Source organism: Hibiscus syriacus, unplaced genomic scaffold (assembly GCF_006381635.1).
Source record: "Hibiscus syriacus cultivar Baekdansim isolate YM2019G1 unplaced genomic scaffold, ASM638163v2 tig00111504_pilon, whole genome shotgun sequence".
NCBI classification, from domain to species: Eukaryota; Viridiplantae; Streptophyta; class Magnoliopsida; order Malvales; family Malvaceae; genus Hibiscus; species Hibiscus syriacus.
Window position 1 is genome coordinate 776717 of NW_024063107.1, and position 27429 is coordinate 804145.

The 27429-nt window shown below is 36.4% G+C and overlaps 2 protein-coding genes and 1 pseudogene across 2 annotated transcripts; 1 reads left to right on the plus strand and 2 right to left on the minus strand.

The window, feature by feature from the left end:
* Positions 1 to 64: 64 nt before the first annotated feature.
* Positions 65 to 2685, minus strand: LOC120163986 (mediator of RNA polymerase II transcription subunit 33A-like). Its single transcript, XM_039173765.1, has 5 exons — positions 2404 to 2685; positions 1857 to 2067; positions 1026 to 1140; positions 740 to 901; positions 65 to 393 (listed from the first exon to the last, which is right to left on the minus strand). Exons 1-5 carry the CDS (start codon positions 2480 to 2482, stop codon positions 184 to 186), a joined length of 777 nt encoding a protein of 258 aa, XP_039029696.1. The 5' UTR covers positions 2483 to 2685; the 3' UTR covers positions 65 to 183.
* A 628-nt stretch (positions 2686 to 3313) lies between these two features.
* LOC120163984 lies at positions 3314 to 6729 on the minus strand (annotated as a pseudogene).
* Positions 6730 to 11374: 4645 nt separating this feature from the next.
* Positions 11375 to 26829, plus strand: LOC120164027 (endo-1,3;1,4-beta-D-glucanase-like). The gene is made up of 7 exons (XM_039173796.1): positions 11375 to 11558; positions 11732 to 11753; positions 25860 to 25986; positions 26144 to 26234; positions 26329 to 26418; positions 26490 to 26593; positions 26684 to 26829. Exons 1-7 carry the CDS (start codon positions 11405 to 11407, stop codon positions 26819 to 26821), a joined length of 726 nt encoding a protein of 241 aa, XP_039029727.1. The 5' UTR covers positions 11375 to 11404; the 3' UTR covers positions 26822 to 26829.
* Positions 26830 to 27429: the final 600 nt, after the last annotated feature.

The following is a 27429-nucleotide window of genomic DNA, read 5'->3' on the forward strand; positions in this document are numbered from 1 at the left end:
TTGCAGCTATACATCTTTGATGTTGCCGATACCAGACTTTTAACTTTGGAAATGAGTCCAGAAATACAGGCTCCTGGGATGATGAACTCGCAACTTCTGAGAGTCTCCTTCGGTTACGGTCCTTATGGGCGTTTTCAGAAGACAATAGATGGGAGTTCCGGACTAATAAAAGGTATTCGGGTGTCAGCTGGGATCCAACTGTGGGTACATCACCAACTCTATGTTCAATAGGAGGATGATTAACCTCCATAGCTTCAGAAGAAGAGCAAATGCATTAGAAAAAACTACGTGGGGAGATATTTCTTCCCTCGAGGGGAGGGCCCACGAGACATTGGGCACACACGACCCAAAAACTTCACATATCGGCATCAATGAACAAGCAAGCTGTGGGACCTGGAAAGACAGAAAACGAAAGCAATAAAATTTACCTTATAGCTCGTATAAAGGTCTTCATCAATAAACGACTTACATTCATGAACAAATAAATACATGAATCATACATAACATTTGTTATACAAAACTTGTCAGTAGCTTTGCATGAATGGAAAATTTGCTTCGAAGAGAACTAGTCAAGAACATATTCGAATCCTAAATGTTACCCTGTTAAAGAAAGCACATCAATGTGGAAGATAAAGAAGAAAGATATATCGTCGTTCAACCATGAAAAGTTGTGAAACCAAAGCAACATCGCTCGTTATCAGAGAAACGGATACGCTTAGGTAAGTTAGCAGAATCGTACCAGACCATGCAGTGAGAAAATCTGAACACAATCGACAGATGCTATTCCACAAATTAGTACATTCAACATAGGAGCATAATCTATCAAATGGCTGTCACTCCCAGCAAAATCAGCAGGAACCGGAGGAGACAGCAATCTAGTTATAAATTGAACTGTATATTCCTGCATTGATATATAATCAGACATAACTAGAAAGTAAAGATAATAAAAATTGAAAATAACTGCATTCTGCATAAGTATAAAAAAATGAAATATGGTAACATAAAACGGACATTCATCTTATTACCTGTATATTCCATCCGCGAATTAGAGACGCCCCACAAAGAATTGTAGCTGCAGATATCTTCTCGTCTTCTGATCCATTGATCGCAATCTCAAATATTTTCTCTACCTCTGTTAAGCTTCCATCAAATCCATGAGCTTAAATTCAGTTGCTTTACCGTTGGTAAATTTATAAAAAAGTGCAACTGATATACCTGGCTTCAGGAAAGAAAAAGGAATAACTGAAGACCAGGCCAAATCAACAAAAACTAAAGATATTCGAAAACTTGTATGTACGAAGATCACTCAGATCTCATAAAGTGTACCTATGAGTGACAATAACAGACGAAATTTCCGTGTAACATAATTATATGTTTTGCATAACAGGTTTTTCCTCCTGCTTGATTCTTACTTCTGAGAATTTTATTACTCACACAAGTATATAGATGTTTTCCCGGTAAAACAACCATATTCTGTGCTGTCCACAAGTTCTTCACAGAAGAATCACATTCGACGAGCCAATTACTACTAATTCGTTTCCTTAAATGTGTACAATTGAATCAAGGTTCATTAATGCAATTGCACCAAATCAAAATCCACATATCACATTGCACATTGAATCAAAATTCATGTGTAATTTAAGAGAAACTAGGAGCTGCACACTGGTAATCTCCGCCTATTTTGAGTGCGTGGAATTGATATCTATAAAAATGACAATTCCCTTTAACCGGACAAGCTCTAGAAAACGTACCATTACACAATAGCATAGGGCAGAAGGTTTTTGGAAATACAGTATTAAAAGAAGTAAAAAAAAACGAAAGAAGAAGCACGATTTAAGAGAGAAAGATAAGTATACCTGGAAGCAGGGCTTGAAACAAGAGCATTAATCATTACTGAAGTAAGTGGAGCCCCCTTCATGAATGATGACCAACCAGGCCCCTGAGCTGGAACACTATAAGGTAGTTGGTTAATGCGTCCGTTCACGTAACCTGGCCAACAGTAGGCTGATGTATCTAGTAGATTTCTTGCAATACAAGCCTCAACAATCAGATGACGCATGTTTCCAGCTGCAAACAAGATTAGGAAGTGTTAAAATGTGAGGATTATAAAATAAGCCTACAACTAAGCCCATTAGAAATCTTTCAACATTTGCACCATTCGTAGAATTTTCCTACCCCGTCCCTCCGAAAAATTTGGCTTCCCGATTTATCTTGGCTGAAAACCATTTCAGTGCTTATTTAGAAGCCAATATAAACCTTTGGTCACATTCTAACACAAAAGGAAACTACCTATCGATTCAACCACTGCCCCATAAACATATATGCACATGGGTTTGACTTCAAGACTTGTGAAAAAAGGAAAGCGATTAGCAGTATTGATTGATGGAACAAGATATTACTTACAACAACTGATAGGCAAGTCTTTGACATTTACACACTCAAAGTACGAACTCCCAAAATTGATTCCCGAGACGAACAACATTGCTCTGGCAGCAGCCTGGTTTGCTGCAGAAACAACAGACTTAGGAGGACTAATAAGCCTTGATAATCACCAAGTACTTGTAGGCTGGAGACCAGACCGTCACGACGTTTTCTGGGAAAGTTCAACTCTTTCCAGTGATTGGTGGAGTCATATTCTTTTTCATTACTTGGTGCACCCTCATCCTCCTCGATAAGATCAGCAACCACAAGAATTATAATAGAAAGTAGCATGCACAAACGAGTATCCAACCGGGGAATTGGACCTTCAATGGGATCTCTTTCCTAACAGTTAATTGAGACCAAAGGTAAGGTATAGCAGTCGGATTACTTCACATACCTGAAAGCTAGAGAATAATACACCACTCATCGTTCATGGAGAATAATAAACCTATAACTGATCCAAAGTGAATGTAGTGCTTGCTATAAAAGAAAGGAACTTAGATGGTAAAGCGAAGAAAGAACTTTTTTCCTTTTATATATTTCTAGGCTTGCATGCATAAATTTTCTATCGAATTAACCATATTATTGTTTCACTTTTTAAAGAGTACGAAATTTAAGTCCATTTGAGAGACAAAAACTTACACGGACAGAAGTCTTAGTAAATTTTGAATGCTTTAAGAATACATCAGATTCACGGTTGAACATGGTTACCATTCAGAGAAAAACGAACCAAAAATGCCTGAAGATTATAAAAAATTCTAACCCTTTGAACAAGCCGAAGAGATGAGATCCAAGGCCTAAAAAGGTGTCATGCCAGCTGGTGCCATTATTGCTTGAAGAGTTTTAATCAGACCTGCACAATACGTTCTTGCATATCAGTTTTGCTACAACAGGCCACCTAACAATTTCAACTGAAAATATCATTCAACCAAAGAAGATATGTAACTTTACCAGTAATAATTTCAATTGCACTTGTCGTGTTAACAAGATACCATCCATAGCATCTTCTAATACCAGATCAAGAGGGAGCCAAAGATCAGAACGACTAGCTCCATGGCATAAAGCAGCTGAAGAAGCCAGAGATCCAAATGCCATAACAGCATGGAACTTTTGTCCCGAACTTGTTTCGCATTTCTAGACAATACAATACGACTATCTGATGTCAACTCTAGAAGATCCTCAGATGTTAAAGCCTTTGAATTTTTCAGTGCTGCTGAATTTGCCCCAAGAAACTGCAAACTTGAATGAAACTTACCCAGTGAGAAGGCCTGGCAAGTGGAGTAAGATTGTTAAGCAATTATCAAACCCAAAAAATGGTTGTGTTGTTCAAGTAGAGCACTCTAAACAGAAACAAACCTGAAGGGAGAACTAACCTAAATTTACCCAACAAAAAAAGGAAAGAACTTTATGTGATACACATGCAGAAGAATGCATAAACACTATTCATTGAATGTATGATCTTACAGATAAAACAATGTGCAAATGGTATCTAGATTTTTCCTTTGTCATTAACTAGGATAAGAAAACTTGCTTCCAATGCTTGGAAAACCAAAATGCTCGGGAAAATAACTAAAAGCATTACATAACAAGATGACAATATGAGAATTAACAAGATACATACATGTTTTGCCGTGCCAGGTAAAGAATCCTAGAAGTCACTTATTTTGCAAAAACTGTCCAATTATCTCAATAGCCATTGTAGTATTGAAATTCTGCAACCCCTCTCGATATGCAATATTTTTCTCGTCATAAATATCATGACTGTGTATCTCCATTTCTTGAGGTTTAATTGCCCATCTAGATACCTTTTCCTCAGTAAGTTCTAGCAACCCCTCATCATTTAATGAAGCATCTAACAACTGCCACACAATTGAAAAGATGAATTCAACCACCAGAATGGCAGGTTCAGTTGTTTGGAGACCAAAAATCTCAGAGAGATGAAGAGTAGCATCTATTGATTTCATGACCCTGAGTGAAGAGAAAGCATGGAAATTAGAAACAGAAACTGATAACAATCAGTACAATCTATAATGATCATTTTAATCAAAACACTTGAATGGTGTTGGGGAATCAAAGCTCACCATGGCCTTGATAATAATCAGTATTATTTTCAATAGTCATTTTAATCAAACGTCATTATATTATGGTCTAAAATGTTTTTTAAAAGGTCAAAGTTGATGAGATAGTAAAAGGTATTCGTGCTTGAAGTATTTCTTGTAATGCATAGTTTAAACATGTCTGAGAACAAAATAGAAATAGCCTTTTTATAAATTAAATGAACAACCCTTAAATTTACCAGGACCATCATGAAATGCTAGTAAGTTGTGTAGTTTAGCAAGGGTAACTAAAAGTGTAGCCGAAAGAATTCTTCAGAGTTGGTTTGGTTTATAATGCTAACACATCTTCAGATATTACAACCGAAGCACAATGATCATGGTGAAAACGAGATCTGGTTATTATAATGCATATGGAACAACATTAGTTAATTTCTATATACAATATACTGATATGAAATAACATGTTATAACAAAAACCGTAGAGCTCATACTCATGCAATGACCTTTTTGTGATATAGTGTTCAAAACTGCAACCTAAACATTTTTTCCTCTTTTTGTCCCATATTTTTCTAGCTGATATACATATATATGCTTGAGTTTCCTCCCCCCCCCCCCACCTTTTTGCGCGTGTCAAATAATGCACTGTAAGAATAAAAAAACTCACTTTTCATGTTCCAGTCCACTAATTTGGCACTTAAGTGCAAATGCATGTCTTTTAAGAAATTCCAAGTAAAGTCTATAAGCAGCCGGATGAGAACGCCGATTGGGCAATACTCTGTAGAAAGAAATATGCCAAGAAAGTGAGGGGATTAGATAATGTATGAAATGATAGCATCAAAAGAAAATATTAGCAGATTGAAATTAGGAAACAACACTACTGTATAGCCAACCTGAAACACAATTTATATCTCCTATCCAAAATATTAGGAAATAAGTGAAAATAAGAAGAACAAAGAAGATTTTTAAGATATTTAAGCTTCATATTCCTGACATCATAAACACAAATACTCCACTCGAACAAAGATTCGATATAGTTTCTTTACTGATTTATTGTAGGGTTTTTTCTTTCTTTCTGAAGCACAAGAACATTTTAATTAATCAAGCATCACCCATGGAAACCATCCACAATGGTTGAGAAAAGTAAAGAAAAGCTATTAGTCCTAAAATTATGGCTCAATCAACTATTTCACTTTCTATTTGCTGACTTTTCTTGCTCACTTAATTAAATTTGGCTTTAAGACTAATGCTTTCTTATCCATTGCCCTCCCCTTCAAATTTTCTGTCAAATCTCTCAGTACCGTGTGAATAACAGATAAGGAAGCCACATAATCATAAATAAGAAAAAAATACTGAAAAAAGACTACAGATTTATTACCAAGATCATCTTCAGATTGAAGTAGAAAACGAATGAAGACTTGCATTTAAAGAAATTGAAAAAGGGATAAATCTTTTAGTTTTTCAAAGGAACTGGTTAAAATATTTTCTAAATCTCCAAGAAATTCAAAGTGCAACACAGATTAAAACACTAGAGAAAAGTAGGGAAACAAGTGAGGAACTTGAAATAAATCAAATTTACCATTAAATTTAACTCCATCAAACCTGATCATCACCAATGAACAAATACCACAACTTCAACAAAAACCCAGAATCTAAAACCTCCCAAAACCCACAAAAAAACGAACATCCAAGAAAGTAAATTCAAAAGCAAAGAAACCACCTTTGTGAAAGCAAAGCAATAACAAGTAAGGGAGGAACGATCTTCATCGTCAAAGCTTTATCCAAAAACTTCCACAGAATTGGGATATTATTATCCCAACAAATGAAGCTAACCAACACGTCAGCCAACTCAGTTGAAGGCAAAGAAACACCATAAGTACCCAAACTCGAAGAAACTTGCAGAGCCCAAAGCAAAGGATCGATACCCTTCTCTTTTGCCACCTTTGTCTGCTCTACGACCTCTTCCCACAGCCTGCTGCTTTGCAAGCTAAACTCCATTGGTCTAAAGCTCCACAGAAAGTAGCCACCTTGGTTTCCTTTCTCGTCTTGCAATGAAAAAGAAGAAGAAGAAGAAGAAACAAAAGAAATCACAGTTTTGATTAAAAGAATTGTGAGACTTTGAGCAATTCAGATGGAGACCCTTTTGGTTTATAATTTTTGAAGATATTTTTTATTAAAAAAAAAGGTTGGATTTTGAGCAATAAATCTGGCGTAAATGGAGATAGTCAACGATGAGGAAGGGCAGTGGTTGTTATTTTAGAGAGTTAAGTGCATAGTATGCCCCCACGTTATAACTTTAATTTAAATTGGTCCTTAAACTTTTGAAAATTTTAATTTCATCCCTTATCTATGATCCAATTTCTAAATCAGTCCCTAAACTTTTAAATATTTCAAATTCATCTCAAATTATCCAAATATGTAATTAATATCAATCATGATTTAACCTAAATTTTGTTTTTTCAAACATATAACATAATTTGGTCTAACGGTTTTATTGACAAGGGGCGTGATTAGATAAACTATAGCTTGGGATGAAATTAGAATGTTCAAAAAGCTTGGGATCAATTTAGAATGAAGGTTATAGTTTAGGGATAAAATTAAAATATTCAAAAATTTGAGGACTAATTTAAAATGATAGTCATAGTTTAGGGATGATATTAAAATATTTAAAATTTAGGGGTTAATTTAAAATAAGGGACATACTTTGAGGATATGTGATGCAATTAACTCTATTTTAGATAAGGACATTTCTTTAATCCAAAACTTGAATTTTATACATAATGCATTATTAAACAAGTTAAGCATTATAATAATTGTAATAATATTACTAATTGAATTTTATATAAATATTAATAATTTTATTTATATATTATATTAACTAGTATTGTGCATATATTATATTTAATGATAAGTGCAACTTAAAAATAAATATTATATTAAATTTATGAAGCGGCATTAATGATTAAAAAAATTATTTTCTCTTAAGATCTTGAATTTGAGTAATTACATTTGTATAATTAAGAAAAATTTTAATTATTATTTATTGAAGTTTATAAATATTAATTATAAATAATAATTAAGTCAAATATTCAATGTTAATAACTTATTTTTATTTTATTGCTTAATCATGTGCCATCCACATGATAGATTGTTAAATTTATTATTCAATCGTTATTTATTATCATTTCTTTTAGATAAGTTATTTTTTAAAATTATGTCTAATGTTATATTTGTATCTGTTTCAATTTTTTATCGTTAAAAAATAACGATGATATTAATGTGATATTTTTTATTTTTTAAATTTTGTGCATTATTCCCTCTTCATCGTCAATTAAAAAGATCATTGAATTGTTGACGATATAAAAATAGGTTTATATAAAAAGTACTTAAAGTATATATTTTCAATTAAGTACTTAAGTTTTTTATCAAAATAAATACCTAAAGTTAACATTTTTGTCGAAATAAGTATCTAAAATATTTTATGTGAAAATAGGTACATAACTATTCAAGCTTTTCATCTAAGTTCTAAAATGTTGGCATGTATCATTAATTAAAGAATATTTTAGGTACTTCGATGAAAAAAATTGAATACTTTAGGTATCTATTTTGATCAAAAAATACTTTAGGTACCTATTTTGACAAAAAAAAAGATAACTTTAGATACTTATTTTGATCAAAAAAATTTATACTTAAATGAAAAGAAGGATACTTCAGGTACTTATTGTTATATAAGCCTTAAAAATATGTGAAAAAATATAATAGAAAAAAAGATATCTCTAGTGGTTAGGGTAGGTGAGATGATGACATGAGGGTGAAAATTGGCATGGCCCCTCAATTCCTTAAGTGATAGACATGGCATATATGACCTTTATGAAAAAGGAATTCGGATGTGGAAAATGAATCCTTTTAAATTTTATTTTATTTACAATAAAATAATATACAAATTTTGATATTTGTATATTTATATATTTGGATTAAGTGCACAATTGGTCCCTCAACTATAAGTATTATTTTTTAAGTCCATCGATTATTAAAAGTTATAAAATGATCAATCAGATATTCATTATGCTCCAGATTCGTCATTTTTCATTAAAAAAATAACAATATTCTGAGCTGAATGTTAATCTACTGGCTGTGATATGATCCTAAAATTTCAAACGACTATCATATCTCAATCATCGTGTCAACGTCTAGCTTAGATAATCGTCAATTTTTAACGGAAAAGGACGAGTTTGGAATATAATGAATGTCAGATGATTATTTGTAACTTCTAATAGTCGAGGGACTTGGTAAAGCATCATTCTATAGGCGATGATTTTTTTAAACTTTAATAATAGAGGGACTTAATAAAACAATACCTTATAGTTGGGACCCTTTGTGTACTTTACCCATTATATATATTATCTATTTTAATTCGAACATAATCGAAATGGTAGGTAAAAGCTCAAGTGGGGTTGGCTTTATCTATTAGGGTTTATTAGTTAGGTGAAAATGATTTGTTGGGGCCACACATCATTATCCCAAGTCTCCACCATCATAATAGACATTGACATAACATTAAACCATTGGATTCTAATAATCAAAACAAAATTAAATTAAATCTTATTTTACTAGTAACGGCGAATTCAAAAATATTTTTATGATACATATATTAATAATAAAAAAATTATACGTGAATGGATACAATAAAATTTGATGATACAATACACCATTATTTGTAAGACGAACTCTTTTACTACTATTGGTTTATCATATGTGATTAACCTCATACACTTTTATTATATGCATTTCAAATTAGGGATGGATATGGGTCGGGTCGGATATGGTCGGATTTTTGATAAACTCGACTCAACCAAAAAATATACTATCCGTCCGAAATTTGACCAGATCTGAGTTTTGGATAACTTCTTTCGACCTAAACTCGACCCTTTTTTTAGATAAAACTCAAAACCGACTCGACCCGAAAAATATATGTATATAAAAAGTTACTTTTAGTCTAAAAAAATAAGGATCTGATTGAAAAAAATAATATATAAACGGTATTATTATAATTTTTCCCATAAAAGATAAAATTATATATATTTTTAAGTTGGGTCAGATATTTTTCACTCTAGAATCGAACCTGACCTAAACATATCCTCTAAAAAATACGACATGACTTAAACTCGATTTTCTTTTAAATACTTGACCCGATAGAACCATATTATATCAGAATACGTCGGTTCAGGTCCCGTGCTCACCCCTCTTTCTAACAGTGGAAAGTTAAAATGGTATCATTTAATATAAGAGGGGTTTTTGCGGAATTAGAAATTTCTTAAAGTGGGGTTAAAATATTTTCTATTTTCCATAAATATATTTTTTAATTAAAGGAAGTTAAATAAATATTTCTTTATTTATTTTTAAAGTATATTTTTAATATTAATTAATACTTAAAAAATAATTAACAGAGATCAAGGCTTCTCTGGACTCCCACGAAGGTCGCCCATATTTTTGAGGTCTGATTTGTTCAAAGCATGAGGCCAGTTGTGTTATTTCGAGTTGTACGCTTTGCTTTGGTCGTGCAATGTCTTCTTTGGTTTTGGATACTCGATTATTATTTATGTTGCGACTTTGCCGGTGTTTTGAGTCTCTCTGTGAATTATTTTTCCAACATATAATATAACTTGACCTCGTGATTTTATTATCAAAGAATGTGATTAGTATGAACGTATAATTTGGGATGAAATCAAAATGATCAAAAAATTAGAGACCAATTTAGATGAAGGTCATAGTTTGAGGATGAAAATGAAATGCTCAAAAGTTGAGAACTAATTTAGAATGATATTCATAGTTTAAGGATGACATTAGAATGTTTAATAATTTAGGGACTAATTTAGAATAAGATTTATATAAAAGATGTGTGATGCAATTAACTCTTAAAATTTTCACCAATTTAGCATTTTTCTCATATATCAAGCCAAGCGAGCCCATGATTCGAAGCAACAATCGAATAACTATATTACGCCATAAAGCAATAATAAATACTATTAAACTGATATATATGAAAAAGTTTTGGTTTATTTTAATACAAACTTTCAATTTCTTCAAACCATACATACATTTTAGTTTTTTTTTTCATTTTAGTACTCGTCGTTAAAAACTTAACGCGTTTAGTACCTAAACTATCAATTTTGATTTGTTTTAGTACATGAACTATCAATTTTTTTCCCAAAACTTAACGTTTAATTTTGAACGGGTACTAAAGTGAAACAAAAACTAAAGTTTTTAATGGTGGAGTACTAAAATGAAATAAAAACTAAACTTTAATTATGATTTTGAAAAAAAATAAAATTTTAAGTATTAAAACATACTAAAACTGATAGTTTAAATATTAAATGTGTAATTTACGCTAAAATATATGAAGATGTAAGGAATTCAATTATGCATATGGAATTGTTTCTATGTTAGAAGTCTAGTAGTGCAAAATTTTAGATATGAAAGAGCAGCTATGTATCCAGAGATAATTCGCATGGATTCAAATTACAGTTGTGGTCGTGTTTTCAGTCACGTCATGCTTATCACAATTATAGATATAACGAATTTTATTATAGTGATTTCAGGTACCATGATCATACAATAACAATCGCGGAAAGCATCAGTATTGCTATATTGCGGGCGCTATCACGATTGTGTGGATCGTGATTTAAATATCTGACAACACCTATAATCAACACCTCTAACAAATACTCTCACCGCCGTTAGAGGTGTTTTCCATCACCGGTAAATTTAAATATAGTCGTCACAAGCGTGCGAGTGTGACACACGTACAGTTCCTATGAGGAAAGCCATGACGTCCCTTCCTTTGTCACCTTCTTCAAATAAAATGTCAACCCATTCATTCCTCTTCAACATCTTTCAAATCTTCAAAAACAAAAAAAAACTAAGAAAATATGTTAAGCTCTCAGTGCTTTGAGAACCCACCGAGTAAAAGCACGGCGGTCGCGAGCGGAGGAGGATCGGTTCAGGAAATCGGTGGCCTCACTGCTTATATCAACGGCCCTTCCGATTCGAAACTCGCCATCCTCTTCATCAACGATGCTTTCGGTAATCATATGGTCGATTTACTCTGTTTATCGTTGATTTATATGTAGTTTTATTTCCAGTTAATAGTTTGGTTTCCAGTGAACATTCTTCTTCTTCTTCGCTTGCATTTTGGAGAATCATAGCTAGGGTTTTGATTTTGATTTGTTTTATTGTTGTATTTATATCTCTTGCAGGATTTGAATCCCCAAATTTGAGGTATGTGTTGATAGCTTGATCGATTATTAGCTGTACTGTTTCTTGTTAGGTTTAATTCACAAGTTGTTGACCCCTCTGTTAACTTCCTAAAAAGGCTACTTTTAAAGCCTTTTTCACTTAAGTTATTGTTTGTTTAAAAGCTCATTTTAGTCATTTTAGGATCATGTAGTTGCATATAGTTGCATTTGTGGTGGTTGTACTATTTTATTTCTCAATGGTGCTGTTTGAGGGAAAGGTGCAGTTTGTCTATGGTGTGCAGGGAATAGCAAGAAAAAGGATTCTTTGGGAAGTAATGCCGCGGCATCACACGTTGCTAAAGCAGATTGAAATGCCTTGGCATTTCTGGCGCAGAAAAAGACAAAAAGATATTTCTGCATAAGGACAGCTGGCACTGGACAGCTGGCACTGGACAGCTGTCTCTGCACGTGAAGGACTGCTGTAACCGCCTGCCAGAGCTGCCAATGTACCACTGCCACTTGGAGGATAAGATTCATGCACAAAATGTGATTCTAGGGGTATGAGGGGTATTTTGCACCCAACAAACTCATCATTACCCCTAGATATTTTATTTATTATATATGACACCTCATGGGAGAGAGAAGAGAAGAGGGTGAGCACACGCATAGAACAGAAAAATCAGATTTTTATTTTCTCTTTTTCCTTTCTTCTTCCTTGGAATATTCCTCCATTGATAAAGCTCCAAGGAGTGGCAAGCTAGGCGCCGAAAGGAGCTAGCGAGCTAGGTGGTTCGTGGTGGCCGAGAGGAGACCTCCGGTGGCGCGTCGAAGGCTTCTTCTCACTTCCCTTTTTGCTGCTATTTCTTTATATTATTTTGTGGGTTGTTGGAACGAATTTTCATGACTTTGTGTTTGGATATTTCGAACCCCACCATGAACTAACTTATTTGGTGGTGGTTGGTTGAATGGTTGTTTAAACTTTATTTTTAATGGTATATTTAAGTTTATTTTGGTTCTTTATTTTGCTTTGCTTATGAATGCTTCAACATCTAGGCTTGTAAGAGGCATGGAAATGTCCATCTCTTAGATGAAGGTTAGGTATTCGAAAGAATCCTAAACTAAAAATACTTGTAAGTATTCGGAAGAAACGCAAGATAAGATCCTCATAAGCAATGGGTTATGGTATTTTCAAGGGGCTTTAAACCGGCCTAGGAATATTATAACTTAATCCCTTAGATCTCGGAAGACTAGGATAGGATTTCAACGACTAAAAGGGTGTCTTCATCAATAGGGTAGGCTGTCCAACATCGTTGAGTGAGAGTATATGCCTTGGCATCCTATTCTGTTAGGTTCTTTTGAACACCTTAGGAAAGCCCTGTCGAGTAAGTAAAGACAAGATAGCTTAGATATACTCGAGAAATAAGTTTAGCAACCTTAGACCAATCCTTACCATTCATTTCATTGGAAGCTTGTCACGTGAGGATTATTTTTCTTATTTTATTTATTTTTATTTACTGTTTTTACCATTTCTCATTGCCTCAACATTTCACCATACTCAACATTAAACATCCATCATTGCCACTGCATTTCCATTTGCTACACCATCACACCATCAATCCGCATCCACCAGCATACACATATCCATTGCCGTGACATTTGTATATATCAAGACTAACTATACTTAGATATAATATTGCATTGCTTTGGTTAGACTTTTGTGATTTCACCAATCCCTGTGGAGACGATACTCACTCATCATTATATTACTTGAGCGATTGTGTATACTTGCACATTATTTGCGTATATTTTATAGTACTCACAACACACAATAAGTTTTTGGCGTCGTTGCCGGGGATTGGCAGCCTGAAGTTATTTAGTTTTGCCATAGCATTTTATTTTGTTTTGTATTTTTATTTTTGTATAGTTTACTTGATATTTTTGTTTTATTTTCAGGTTTATTTAGTGTATGCCTAGAAGAAATTCTGAAGAGCCTTTGGAACCAATAGAACCTGAGATTGAAGACTCTTTAGAAGAAAAGACGTGCTCAAAGAAATATGATCAGATTGGAAACCAAGGCATTGGTCAAGATGACGGAAATCAGAATGCCGAGGCATTAAACAATGCTGAACCTGCTATTAGGCCTCGTGTTATTCGAGATCATTTAAATCCGATGATGGATGATTTGAATCCTGGGATTGTGGCACCCGAAATTCAAGCTGCACATTTTGAGCTGAAACCAGTCATGTTCAACATGTTGAATTCATTGGGCAGTTTGGGGGTATGCCAACTGAAGAGCCAGGCAGCACATTCGCAATTTTCTGGAAGTTTGTGATTCTTTCCGCCAAGAAGGAGTGCATGAGGATTCTGAAATTAAAGCTTTTTCCGTATTCATTGCGTGACCGAGCAAGGGCTTGGTGAGTGGTGTACCAGCCGGTTCGATGGAATCATGGGCCGATCTTTGCAAGAGCTTCTTATTGAGGTACAACCCACCGAATATGAATACGCAGCTAAGGAATGAAATATCATCTTTTCGCCAGGGCGACGACGAATCCATGTATGAGTATTGGGATCGTTATAAGAGTTTGCTTCGAAAGTGTTCAAATCATGGTTTTTATGATTGGACTCAAGTAGTCATGTTCTATAATGGAGTCAATGCACCCACGAGGATGTTACTGGATGCCTCGGCAAATGGGACATTGCTGGATAAATCACCTACGGAGGCGTTTGCTATCTTGGACAGAATTGCTAACAATGATTATCAATTTCCTTCCTCAAGACTTGGGAGTGGGAGGAGAACACCTGGAGCATTTGAGTTAGAAGCCAAAGATTCGGTGTCCGCTCAACTCTCCGCTATTACTAATATGTTGAAAAACTTACAATGTTCCACTGATGTGAAGGAAGTGAAAACAACTAGTCTGGCATGTCTGTTATGCCAAGGCAATCATCACGAGAGCGAATGTCCAACCAACCATGAGTCCATCAACTTTGTAGGCAATTACAATCGAGGCAGCAACAATCCTTACTCAAACACTTATAATGCTGGATGGCGTCAGCATCCTAATTTTTCATGGGAAAATCAAGGAGCCCACAATGCTAATCCACCTACTAGGCAGCAGAATCACAATGAGCCTCAAAGTTACCAAAATGCTATGCCATGGCATAATACTAACAAAGGAGCTTCATCTTCAGCAAGCATAAGTTCCTTAGAAGCTACAATTCAAGAATTCATATCTACTACGAAGACAATGCTGCAAGACCATTCTACTTCAATTAAGAATCAAGGAGCTTTACTTTATAGTCAAGGCGCCTTACTTCAAAGCCATAGCTCGTCTCTGAGAGCTTTGGAAGGTCAAGTTGGTCAGATTGCTACGGCATTGCAAGAGCGTCAGCAAGGACGTTTGCCAAGTGATACTGAAGTCACTAAAGGGCCTGGAAAAGAGCACTGCAATGTGTTAACTCTTAGGAGTGGAACGCAAATCAATCGACAAGTCAAGGATAGTGGGCCACAGCATGATGATTCTAATCCCACTACTGAAGCTGAATTACAAGATGATAGAGTTTCTGAGAAGGACAAGGAGGAGGATTCTGCCAAGGTACCAGAATCTGATGCCAAGGCAAAAGAAAATTCTATTCCTACAGCTAAGGAAGCTAGACCTCCCCCACCCTTCCCGCAAAGATTGAAGAAGCACAATGATGAAGTTCAGTTCAAGAAGTTCGTAGACATTCTTGATCAGCTCCATATCAATACCCTCTTGGAAGCTGTTGAACAGATGCCGATGTATGCCAAATTTCTGAAGGACATCTGTACCAAGAAGAGGAAAGTAGAGATTGTTGCCACGGCAACAAAATTTTGTTCTTCATTGAGTAAGTTACCGCCAAAGAGAAATGATCCGGGTAGCTTCATTATTCCTTGTTCAATTGGAGCTAATTTCGTTGGAAAGGCTTTATGTGATCTTGGTTCAAGTGTCAACTCAATGCCGAAATCGATATTCTTGAAGCTTGGCATAGGAGATGCAAGACCCACCTCAGTTATTTTACAACTTGCCGACAAATCCCATGTTAAACCTGAAGGGAAAGTCGAGGATGTCATAGTAAGGGTGGACAAGTTTGTGTTTCCAGTCGACTTCTTAATTTTGGACTGTGAAGTTGATGCCAAGGCACCAATCATTCTGGGAAGACCTTTCCTAGCCACTGGACGTATCTTGATAGACTGTGAAAAAGGTGAACTCACCATGAGAGTGGCTGATCAGTGTGTAACTGTCAATGTTTTTAGAACGCTCAAATATGTTGATGACACTGAAGAATGCCAAGGCATTTCTGAATTGAACTCATTGATTGAAGAAGAGACTGAACATCTTTGCCAGAACAACTTCATTCAGCTAGCAGAAAATGAATATTGGGTGGATGATGAAAGTAGTGGAGTCCGACGACTTTCCAATTTTGGGGAGCAATCTAGCTTAGTACAAGTTAGATCATGTATGAATTTTGAACCTCTGAATTTTGATGAATTCATTTCTCCTAAGCCTTCATTAGTGCATGCACCCAATCTAAAGCTTAAGACTTTGCCAGGGCATCTTAAATATGTTTACTTAGGTAGCGATGAAACTTTACCGGTGATTATTTCCGCTAACCTTACTGCTAACCAAGAGCAAAGTTTGTTGTGTTTGATGCAGCATAAGAAAGCAATTAGTTGGACTATGGCCGATTTGAAAGGCATTAGTCCCACGATCTGCATGCACAAGATTTGCTAGAAGATTGCCACGGTAATTCAATTGAACCACAAAGAAGACAACCTTGTTTGAAGCAAGTGGTGATGAAAGAAATTCAGAAATGGTTTGATGCTGGAGTGATCTACCCTATCTCCAATAGCTCATGGGTGAGCCCTGTCCAATGTTCCAAAGAAAGGAGGCATGACGGTGGTTACGAATGAGGTAATGAGCTACTACTCGCACTGTTACCGGCTGGAGGATATGCAGGACTAGAAACTCAACAAAGCTACGAAGAATGACCACTTTCCTCTACCTTTCATCGACAAATGTTGGATCGATTGGCCGGCAAAGCATTCTATTGCTTTTTGGATGGGTACTCGAGGTACAATCAAATTGCCATCGCACCAGAGGACCAGGAGAAGACTACATTTACTTGTCCCTATGGCACTTTTGCCTTTAGGAGGATGCCTTTTGGACTCTGTAATGCCCCGGCAACGTTTCAGCGCTGTATGCAAGCTATTTTCAGATATGGTTGAGGATTTTCTGGAGATCTTCATGGATGACTTTTCTGTTTGGGGGACGACTTTGAACGATACCTCGGCAATTTAGAAAAAGTTCTCAAGAGATGCGAGGAGGCTGAGTTGGTCTTAAACTGGGAAAAATGTCACTTCATGGTGACTGAAGGTATTGTATTAGGCCACAAAATTTCACACAAGGGTATTGAGGTAGACAATGCGAAAATTGAAGTGATTGAAAAATTGCCACCACCAACTTCGGTCAAGGGAATAAGAAGTTTTCTTGGACATGCTGGATTTTATAGAAGATTTATCAAAGACTTCTCCAAGATTTCTAAGCCCTTGTGCACATTGCTTTAACAAAACCAACCCTTTGTGTTTGACGAATTATGCCTCGGCGCATTTACTGAGCTGAAACGACAACTGATCTCGACACCCATTGTAGTCCATCCCGACTGGACATCACCATTTGAGCTGATGTGTGATGCAAGCGACTATGACGTAGGAGTTGTTTTGGGGCAACGCCGAGGTAAAATTTTTCATGTTATTTATTACTCTAGCCGCACTTTAAATGAAGCACAATTGAAACACACCAATGAGAAAGAACTTGCGTAGTATTTGCTTTTGATAAATTTAGACCTCACCTAATAGGCACTAAAGTTATTGTTCACACTGATCATTCGGCTATAAAATACTTAGTGAACAAAAAGGATGCCAAGCCTAGACTTATTAGGTGGATCTTACTTTTGCAAGAATTTGACTTAGAGGTGGTAGATAGAGAAAAGGAACTGAAAATCAAGTTGATCACTTATCTAGGCTAGAGAACAATTGAATGCCATGACACTGTAGATATCCAAGAGGAATTTCCTGATGAGAAAATTTTATATGCCGCGGCAATCCCGTGGTACGCTGACCTTGTTAATTTTCTGTTAGTGGGAATTGTGCCTTTTGATTGAATAGTCAGGCTAAAAAGAAGTTCAAGCACGATGCAAGGCACTATTTTGGGATGAGCATATCTGTTCAAACATTGTGCCGATCAGCTCATTAGACGATGGTACCTGAAGAGGAGCAAAGTAATATTTTGTACCATTGTCATTCGGCCCCAAGTGGAGGCCATTTTGGTGGAACAAGGACTGCTGCTAAGGTCCTGCAATCAGCTTTTACTGGCCAACTTTGTTTAGAGATGCCCAAGCATTTTACAAAGGATGTGATCGATGCCAACGGACTGGAAACATCTCCAGACGACATGAGATGCCGCTGCAAAATATTTTGGAGATAGAGCTGTTTGATGTGTGGGGCATCGACTTCATGGGACTATTCCCATCTTCTGAAGGAAAATTATATATATTGCTTGCTGTGGATTATGTGTCAAAGTGGGTGGAAGCAATAACAACTTCAAGGAATGACTCCAAGACCGTACTCAAGTTTTTTGCACAAGTATATTTCACTCGGTTTGGACCTCGTGCTATCATCAGTGATGAAGGAAACCCATTTTAATAATAAGTTGATTGCCAAGGCATTGCTGAGATATGAGTTCGACACAAGATTGCCACGGATATCATCCGCAGACAAATGGCCAGCTGAGATATCTAATCGAGAGATCAAGCAATTTTAGAGAAAGTGGTGAACCCAAAGCGAGATTGGTCGCCAAAGTTGGATGAAGCACTTGGGCGTACAGAACAACATTCAAAACTCCTTTGGGGATGTCACCCTTCAAGTTAGTGTATGGTAAAGCTTGTCATCTCCCGGTTGAGCTTGAACATTAAGCTTATTGGGCTGTCAAGCGATTGAATTTCGATGCTCAACTAGCTGGGGAGCAGAGATTATTAGAACTTAATGAAATGGAAGAGTTTAGAGCACAAGCATATGAGAATGCTCAGAATACAAGGAGAAAACCAAGAAGTGGCATGACCAAAAACTGATGCCACGACATTTTCATGGGGGCAACAGTCTTGCTTTACAACTCCAGACTTAACTCTTTCCTGGGAAGCTAAAATCTCGATGGTCAGGGCCATTTGAGGTGCATTATGTCTATCCCCATGGAGCTGTTGACATCAAGAGAATAGACAATGGGAAGATCTTCAAGGTCAATGGCCAGCGTCTGAAAGCCTACAATAGAATTCCACCACCGCACAACAAGGACGTGTTACGGCTGCACGATACTGAAGCGTGCCCAGAAGAGAACCAAAATTCGATGCCTCGGCATTGAATTTGTGTCTGTGCATAAATAAAATTTAACATTCAAGTTTTTTTCGTTTTATTTTATTTTATTTGTAATTAATTTTGATCTGATTGTGTAGGGACCACATGCTGCAAACCGTACAAGGAGGGTTACCAAAGGGAGGAAAGGACAAAGCATTAATTGGAGAGATATTCTTTTGATTGTTTCTTTTAATTTAATTTCTGACCATTCTTCTCTTTCCACAGTTTTTACCTCATCATTGCTTTTTGGCAGTTTTTCCTTCCCATACACGCACAACCCCCACTACTAATTTCTCTCTTAACCGTCCTATCACCCATTTCCCTCCCAAATTTTTAACTTTTTCTTTTATCTTTCATTATTAATTTTCTCTTCATTTTAACTTTACCTTTTCTCTTTCTTTCATTCATCTTCTTTCTTTGATATTTCTCATAGTAGAAATACATCCAAGTTTTTAAAGCTTTCAAAAGCTTCTTCCTTTTTCATTTTTCTTACTTCAAAAACACTGAAAATGGTGCGCTCAAGACCGGCTCCAACTGACACGACCGCTTGGCAACAGTTTGAGAACGATGAGGCTAAGGCTCGGTTCCAAAACTTCAAGAACCGAAAACTCTTTTTTGAGTTAGGATTTATTTTTACCGAGGAAATCGATGGTGGTTTTGGACCTGATGTTATGGACATCGTGACGCCGCTCAAATGGCAGAAGTTTGCCCGTCATCCTGGTTCGATGAATGCCTCATTAGTTAAGGAGTTCTATGCGAATATTCCCAAGACCAGTCAACACTCCATCTTCGTTCGAGGTAAGCAAATCCGTTTTACATCCACTGCTATTAATCGTTATTTTCAATTGCAGGATGTTGTGGATAACCATGCCACGTTCGAAGAGGAAGCCGATAGCAACACATACGATGGGGTCTTGGAGGACCTTTGTTTCGAAAACACTGAGTGGAATGGTCGCCAGATGAGCCGATACTCGGTCAACCAAGAACGTCTTCAGCCGCGCGCAAAGCTATGGAATCACTTTCTCAAGCACAAACTCATGCCCACCTCCCACAACACTACGGTATCACTTTCACGCTTATTGCTTTTACATTCTATAATGGTATCCCGTTCGATCGATGTGGTCGTATCATTGTTCAGCAAGTTCACGACTGTTTGGGTAAAAAGGCAAGTGCTTTGGTGTTTCCTAATTTAATTACTTATCGTAAGAAAAAGGTTGAGGAAAATGCTTTTGATGAAATTTTACCTGGATTATCGAGCATCACTAGGGCTAGACTTCCACTGTTGTTGGGAATTGAAAATCCCAAGTCTAACGACCCTGTTCATGAGCAATCTGCAGGTGCTACAGAATCGAATGCCGTGGCAAGATTACTTGCTCTCGAGGAAGCTATGATGCAGACTCAAGCTCAACTGCATGCTTTACACGGTGACATCCGTAACTTCTTTGGATATGTGAAGCATAGAGATGTTGTGGTGGAATCATTCTTTCAAGAAATCATTCCCCACGGACAACGGAATTTTCCTGGATTCCCAAACGAAATTCTGCCGGCATTTAATGCCGAGGCATCTCCAGAGCCTGAGCACGATGCACCTGATCCTCTGCTGATGACCCGATACACACCGTCCAAGACTCCTGAATATCCGCCCACTGTCCCTGTCGAAGAAACACCCAGCCCGTCCCAGCACCCAATCCTTCTCCTGCACAACGTAGTGGCCGCACAAAGACCACGGCTGGACGCATTGCGCACTACTACTTCAATTCTTCCGAGTCCAGCCCAACACCTATCCGAAAGCGCACCCGACGAGGAGCTGCTAGCACCTCCAAAGCACCATCACGTAAACATTGAGGTACCTCTTTGCATCCATTTCATTTAGTTGATTGCATTGCATAACATATAGTTATAGATAGTTTAGTTCTCTTTAAAGCATTGAGGACAATGCTTCCCTTAAGTTTGGGGGAGGTATTGTTCTTGGTAGGGCATATGCATGATAGCATTAGCATAGTATTATGCCATGGCATCAGTAAAAGGTAGGACAGTTAGATAAAATGTTTTGAGGATACCTGATGATGATAATTTTGTTAGGCTAGAATATGAATGTAAATGACTGTTGAGAATGATAGAACTCACTCTAGAGCTTGATGCTTGGTGAAAAATATTCACACGATTTGTATGTTCTCTATACTTAGAAAATTTAGGAAATTTTTATGAAGGAACTTTAGTTAGCCTTGGCGTTGAAATAGTATGGTGTTTAAAGAAAAATCAAAAACAACTCCCTTAGAAATGAAACTGTGATAAATGCTTAAGCATAGCTGTAGAGGGACACTCCTCTTTGCCGTGGCATTTCCTGGAACTTTCTTTAATAAATGGAAGCCTCGTGCATATGAGTGGATGAAAGAAGGTCACGGGACTCTACTTAACTAGCTCGGGGAGGAAGGTATGCTCCTTTCATCTAGAGTGTGGGATAGTAGGTGTGATGAGCTGACTCCCTTCGTAACAGCATAAAAAAAGGAGTAAAAATGTGCTTAATGATAAGTAAATGCCTTGACAAAAAACTAGGGGACTTGATTAGAAATTTTCTAAATTCGCTAAGTATAGATTGGATACAATCACACACACTACCACAAAGGATTTTGACCTAGGGAAAAGTACTTGAATTCTTGATAAGTCTAGCATGTTGAAGCCTATCGTTCTGAGGGTTGAAATTCAATTTTGTCCTACTGTCTTACTATCGAACTTTGCCATGACATTATGCTTATGTAACTGCTATCCATTGCTTGAGGACAAGCAATAGCTTAAGTTTGGGGGTGTGTTAACTTCCTAAAAAGGCTACTTTTAAAGCCTTTTTCACTTAAGTTATTGTTTGTTTAAAAGCTCATTTTAGTCATTTAGGATCATATAGTTGCAGTTGTGGTGGTTGTACTGCTTATGTAACTGCTATCCATTGCTTGAGGACAAGCAATAGCTTAAGTTTGGGGGTGTGTTAACTTCCTAAAAAGGCTACTTTTAAAGCCTTTTTCACTTAAGTTATTGTTTGTTTAAAAGCTCATTTTAGTCATTTTAGGATCATATAGTTGCATTTGTGGTGGTTGTACTATTTTATTTCTCAATGGTGCTGTTTGAGGAAAGGTTTGTCTATGGTGTGCAGGGAATAGCAAGAAAAAGGATTCTTTGGGAAGTAATGCCGCGGCATCACACGTTGCTAAAGCAGATTGAAATGTCTTGGCATTTCTGGCGCAGAAAAAGACAAAAAGATATTTCTGCATAAGGACAGCTGGCACTGGACAGCTGTCTCTGCACGTGAAGGACTGCTGTAACCGCCCGCCAGAGCTGCCAATGTACCACTGCCACTTGGAGGATAAGATTCATGCACAAAATGGATTCTAGGGGTATAAGGGTATTTGCACCCAACAAACTCATCATTACCCCTAGATATTTTATTTATTATATACGACACCTCATGGGAGAGAGAAGAGAAGAGGGTGAGCACACGCATAGAGCAGAAAAATCAGATTTTTATTTTCTCTTTTTCCTTTCTTCTTCCTTGGAATATTTCTCCATTGATAAAGCTCCAAGGAGTGGCAAGCTAAGTGCCGAAAGGAGCTAGCGAGCTAGGTGGTTCGTGGTGGCCGAGAGGAGACCTCCGGTGGCGCGTCGAAGGCTTCTTCTCACTTCCCTTTTTGCTGCTATTTCTTTATATTATTTTGTGGGTTGTTGGAACGAATTTTCATGACTTTGTGTTTGGATATTTCGAACCCCACCATGAACTAACTTATTTGGTGGTGGTTGGTTGAATAGTTGTTTAAACTTTATTTTTAATGGTATATTTAAGTTTATTTTGGTTCTTTATTTGCTTTGCTTATGAATGCTTCACCATCTAGGCTTGTAAGAGGCATGGAAATGTCCATCTCTTAGATGAAGGTTATGTATTCGGAAGAATCCTAAACTAAAAATACTTGTAAGTATTCGGAAGAAACACAAGATAAGATCCTCATAAGCAATGGGTTATGGTATTTTCAAGGGGCTTTTGAACCGGCCTAGGAATATTATAACTTAATCCCTTAGATCTCGGAAGAGACTAGGATAGGATTTCAACGACTAAAAATGGTGTCTTCATCAATAGGGTAGGCTGTCCAACATCGTTGAGTGAGAGCAGATACCTTGGCATCCTATTCTGTTAGGTTCTTTTGAACACCTTAGGAAAGCCCTGTCGAGTAAGTAAAGACAAGATAGCTTAGATATACTTGAGAAATAAGTTTAGCAACCTTAGACCAATCCTTACCATTCATTTCATTGGAAGCTTGTCACGTGAGGATTATTTTCTTCTTATTTTATTTATCTTTTTATTTACTGTTTTTACCATTTCTCATTGCCTCAACATTTCACCATACTCAACATTAAACATCCATCATTGCCACTGCATTTCCATTTGCTACACCATCACACCATCAATCCGCATCCACCAGCATACACATATCCATTGCCGTGACATTTGTATATATCAAGACTAACTATACTTAGATAGAATATTGCATTGCTTTGGTTAGACTTTTGTGATTTCACCCAATCCCTGTGGAGACGATACTCACTCATCATTATATTACTTGAGCGATTGTGTATACTTGCACATTATTTGCGTATATTTTATAGTACTCACAACACGTAACACCCTCTATCTATTTATTCATTTTGGTATTCAAGCTTTTTGTCCCAGTTTAGCCCCTAAACTTGTAAATTAGACCACCAAACTTATTTTTTAATGGATAAAAGGCATCAGAGGCCCTCTAACTTTAAAAAAAATCAATGTGGCCCTTATCGTTTTTCTTGGATTAATGTGGCCCTCTAACTCCGAAAAAAATTCAATATGATCCTTTGACCAACGTTTTCTGTTATTAACTAACGATACCATTAAATCATGCTGATATGGCACGTTTTCCGTTCATTTTATGCTTAAAAAAGTGTTGAAACGGAAACCACCAATCGTCGGTGATTACCACCACCGGCCTCCTCCGGTGGTCATAGCGAACGAAGGAGTAAGGTCAAATCTTTTTGGTCCCCCGAAATCGAATATGTCATCCTTTTTTTTCCGAAAAATCGTCTGGATCGTCGCAAATCTACGAAAATAGTTTTTGGCCACCACGAGTTTCTTTTCTCCAATCTCCGTCGTCCGTCATTGGATGAAGTCGCCTCCACAATATGTTGATTGCACCGTTGTTGATAACATCTTCATCGTTCGGATTTTCCAACAGTCGTCGAGAACGTCACGAATCGAGACACTAGAATTTGCACTGATGAAAAAATTCGCACCTAATATCCACTACCGGTGCAAATTTTCACGTCTCGATTCGGAAAAATTTGCACCTAATATCCACAGTTGGTAAATCTAAACGGTGAAGATGTTACCCACGATGGTGCAACCAACATACTGTGGAGGCGGCTTCATCCAACGACGGACGACAGAGATAAGAGAGATGAAACATGTGGCGGTTGAAGAATATTTTCGTAGATTTGTGACGATCGAACGATTTTTGGAAAAATAGGCGACGAATTCGACTTCAGGGGACCAAAATGGTCTGACCTTGTTCCTTATTTCACAGTGATCACCAGATGAGGAGGCAGCGACAGTCACCTGCAATTGGTTTTCGATTTAACACTTTTTTTCTTTTTTTAAGCATGAAATAGACGGTAAACGTGCCATATCAGCAGGATTTAACAACGTCGTTGATTAATAATGGAAAACGTTGGTCAATGGGCCACATGAGTTTTTTTCGAGTTGGAGGGCCACTTTGAAAAAAAACGACAGGAATCACATTGGGTTTTTTTAAAAGTTCGGGGGCCTCTGATGCCTTTTAGCCTTTTTTTAATTGTCAACTAAACTACAAGATTATTTAAGTGATTTCAATTAAATTACTCGTTGTTAACATTTGACAGAGGAACTGGCGTGATAGTTAACAAAATTAGAATAATTACACATTCGGTCTTCATTACTTATATATTCTATCAATTTGGTTTTAATTTTAATTTAATTTAATAAATTTAATCTCCTAATAAGATGGTGATATATTCTTTTAATAAATTTATTGAAATTAAATTATAATTAAGACTAAATTAATAGATTGTATAAGCAATGAGGACCAACGGTATAATTATACCGATATTATTAACGGTTAGGTTAATTTCTTTGTCAAATGCTAACAAAGGGTGATTAGATTGATATAATTTAAATAATTAAGTGATTTGATTTATAAAATTAAAAAAATCTATGATTAAAATAAAATTTCCTCATCGTTCGATGGCGACGAGTATAATTTACCTAACTATTATTTATGTTCCGTTTCCCCAAAAATTTACTAGCATCATATAAAAAAAAAGAGACGGAAATGATATATTATTGGAGTATTTAATTTTTATTAGAAACTTAATAAGAATTTAAGTACATAAATACCTTCAATATATTAGGGTAAATTATGCGTTTAGTATTTAAAATATCAATTTTGATATGTTTTAGTATTTAAACTTTCAATTTTTTCAAGACTATACCTAAAGTTTAGTTTTTGTTTTATTTTAATACTCACCATTAAAAATTGTTTCATTTATTACCCCATTCAAAATTTAATGTTAAATTTTGAAAAAATTGAAAATTTAGGTACTAAAACGAACCAAAACTAATAGTTTAGATACTTAATCCGTAGTTTACCCTAATTTATATTGTATTTTCACTTGCAGGAAACTGGCAGACAAGGTTGCCGCAGCAGGGTACTTTGTGGTGGTTCCTGATTTCTTCTATGGCGATCCTTATGACCCCAATGATCCTCACTTTGATATACAAGCATGGTTCAACAAGCATAACACGGTCAGTTAATTTCTTCTTCTTCTGGTAAAATATATGTTGTTCGAATCTGGTATTTCGATAGGGGGACCGAATAATCTAAGTTGAACATAATATAGGGACTAGAATCATAATTAAACCTTAAATTCGATGTTTCGATCCGAATCCCTTCCTCTTGTAGGTGAAAGGATTTGAAGATGCAAGGGCAGTGATTGCTGCCGTTAAAAGCAAAGGCGTATCTGCTGTAGGTGCTACAGGTTATTGCTGGGGAGGTAGATTAATTCTGTAACCATATGTTTTTAAGTAGACCAAAAGGCAATAAACCGAACCCGAACCCGAAAATTTATGTACTTGCATTTGAATCAGGGATGGTAGCCGTAAAATTGGCCGGTACCGATGAGATCAATGCTGCAGTGGCGTCGCATCCCGGCCCGATAACGGAAGATGAAATCAATCGTAAGTTTCCGAATTTCAAGTTCTATTAATACATGTCTTGGACTAATAGTACGTGTGGCACATTGCTTCAGAGATTAAAGTTCCAACCGCTATATTGGGAGCTGAGTTTGACAGTATATTTCCAGCTGAGAAATTGAAACATTTTGAACAAATGCTGTCGACAAAGTCCGAGGTACAAGGTTCCGTAAATGAACTGAATTCGAATGAATTATGAGCCTATGTTCGTATTCGTTTGTTTATTAATATAACATGTGTTTGGCAGTTGGATAGTATGGTGAAAATTTTCCCTGGTGTTGGACATGGATGGACAATGAGGTACAATGATGAGGATGAAGCAGCTGTAAAGAGTGCCCAGGAGGCTCATGATGATATGTTTAACTGGCTTACTAAATATGTCAAGTAAAATAATAATAATAAATGGGGCATTGTATAATTAAGAAAATTATTTTTATTAAATTTAAATATTATCCGATCGTCGTATTCTTTGCTGATCGTAATGCTGTTCGCTGAACCCCCTCTGTCGTAACAGTGGATCAAATGCTGAAATGATACCCTTCCGAGGGATCGCTCATTCTGAAAATTTTCAATTCTCGTATATTTTAGATATTTTTTTTTACCTTCTATCTATTATTTGAAGTTTTAAGCTCTCATGCAGTGACGGAGCCACAATCTGGTCATGGTGGACATGTGCTCACCTTGAAATTCGAATTTTCTTCGATTAGTTACTTATTTTACTGATGGTGTTCACCCTGAAATTTTTCATTTCTACCCTAAAATTTGAGTTTTATTTTATTAATTACTTATTTTACAAACAATATTCACATTGAAAAATATTTTTGGATCCGGCTCAGGTATTAATTTAATTGATTGTTTAGGCTAAGGGTTTCGGGGATGCAAAGCTAATAATTGATGCTTTGAAAAGTAGAGGGGTTTCATCCATCGGAGCTGCTGGGTTCTGTTGGGGCGGTGAGTTTTCATTTTTTAGCTCCATACTTGAGTGGTTTCATAGCA

Bases quoted from the DNA above. Each gene is read 5' to 3' on its own strand.
- LOC120164027 (XM_039173796.1), top strand. From the start codon at position 11,405: ATGTTAAGCTCTCAGTGCTTTGAGAACCCACCGAGTAAAAGCACGGCG. The intron at 25,987-26,143 runs GTCAGTTAATTT...TTCCTCTTGTAG, and splicing joins GGTTCAACAAGCATAACACG to GTGAAAGGATTTGAAGATGC. The intron at 26,594-26,683 runs CAAGGTTCCGTA...GTTTGGCAGTTG, and splicing joins TGTCGACAAAGTCCGAGGTA to GATAGTATGGTGAAAATTTT.
- LOC120163986 (XM_039173765.1), bottom strand. From the start codon at position 2,482: ATGTTGTTCGTCTCGGGAATCAATTTTGGGAGTTCGTACTTTGAGTGT. The intron at 902-1,025 runs GTAATAAGATGA...ATATCAATGCAG, and splicing joins TTCGCGGATGGAATATACAG to GAATATACAGTTCAATTTAT. The intron at 394-739 runs GTACGATTCTGC...CTGTCTTTCCAG, and splicing joins TTTTCTCACTGCATGGTCTG to GTCCCACAGCTTGCTTGTTC.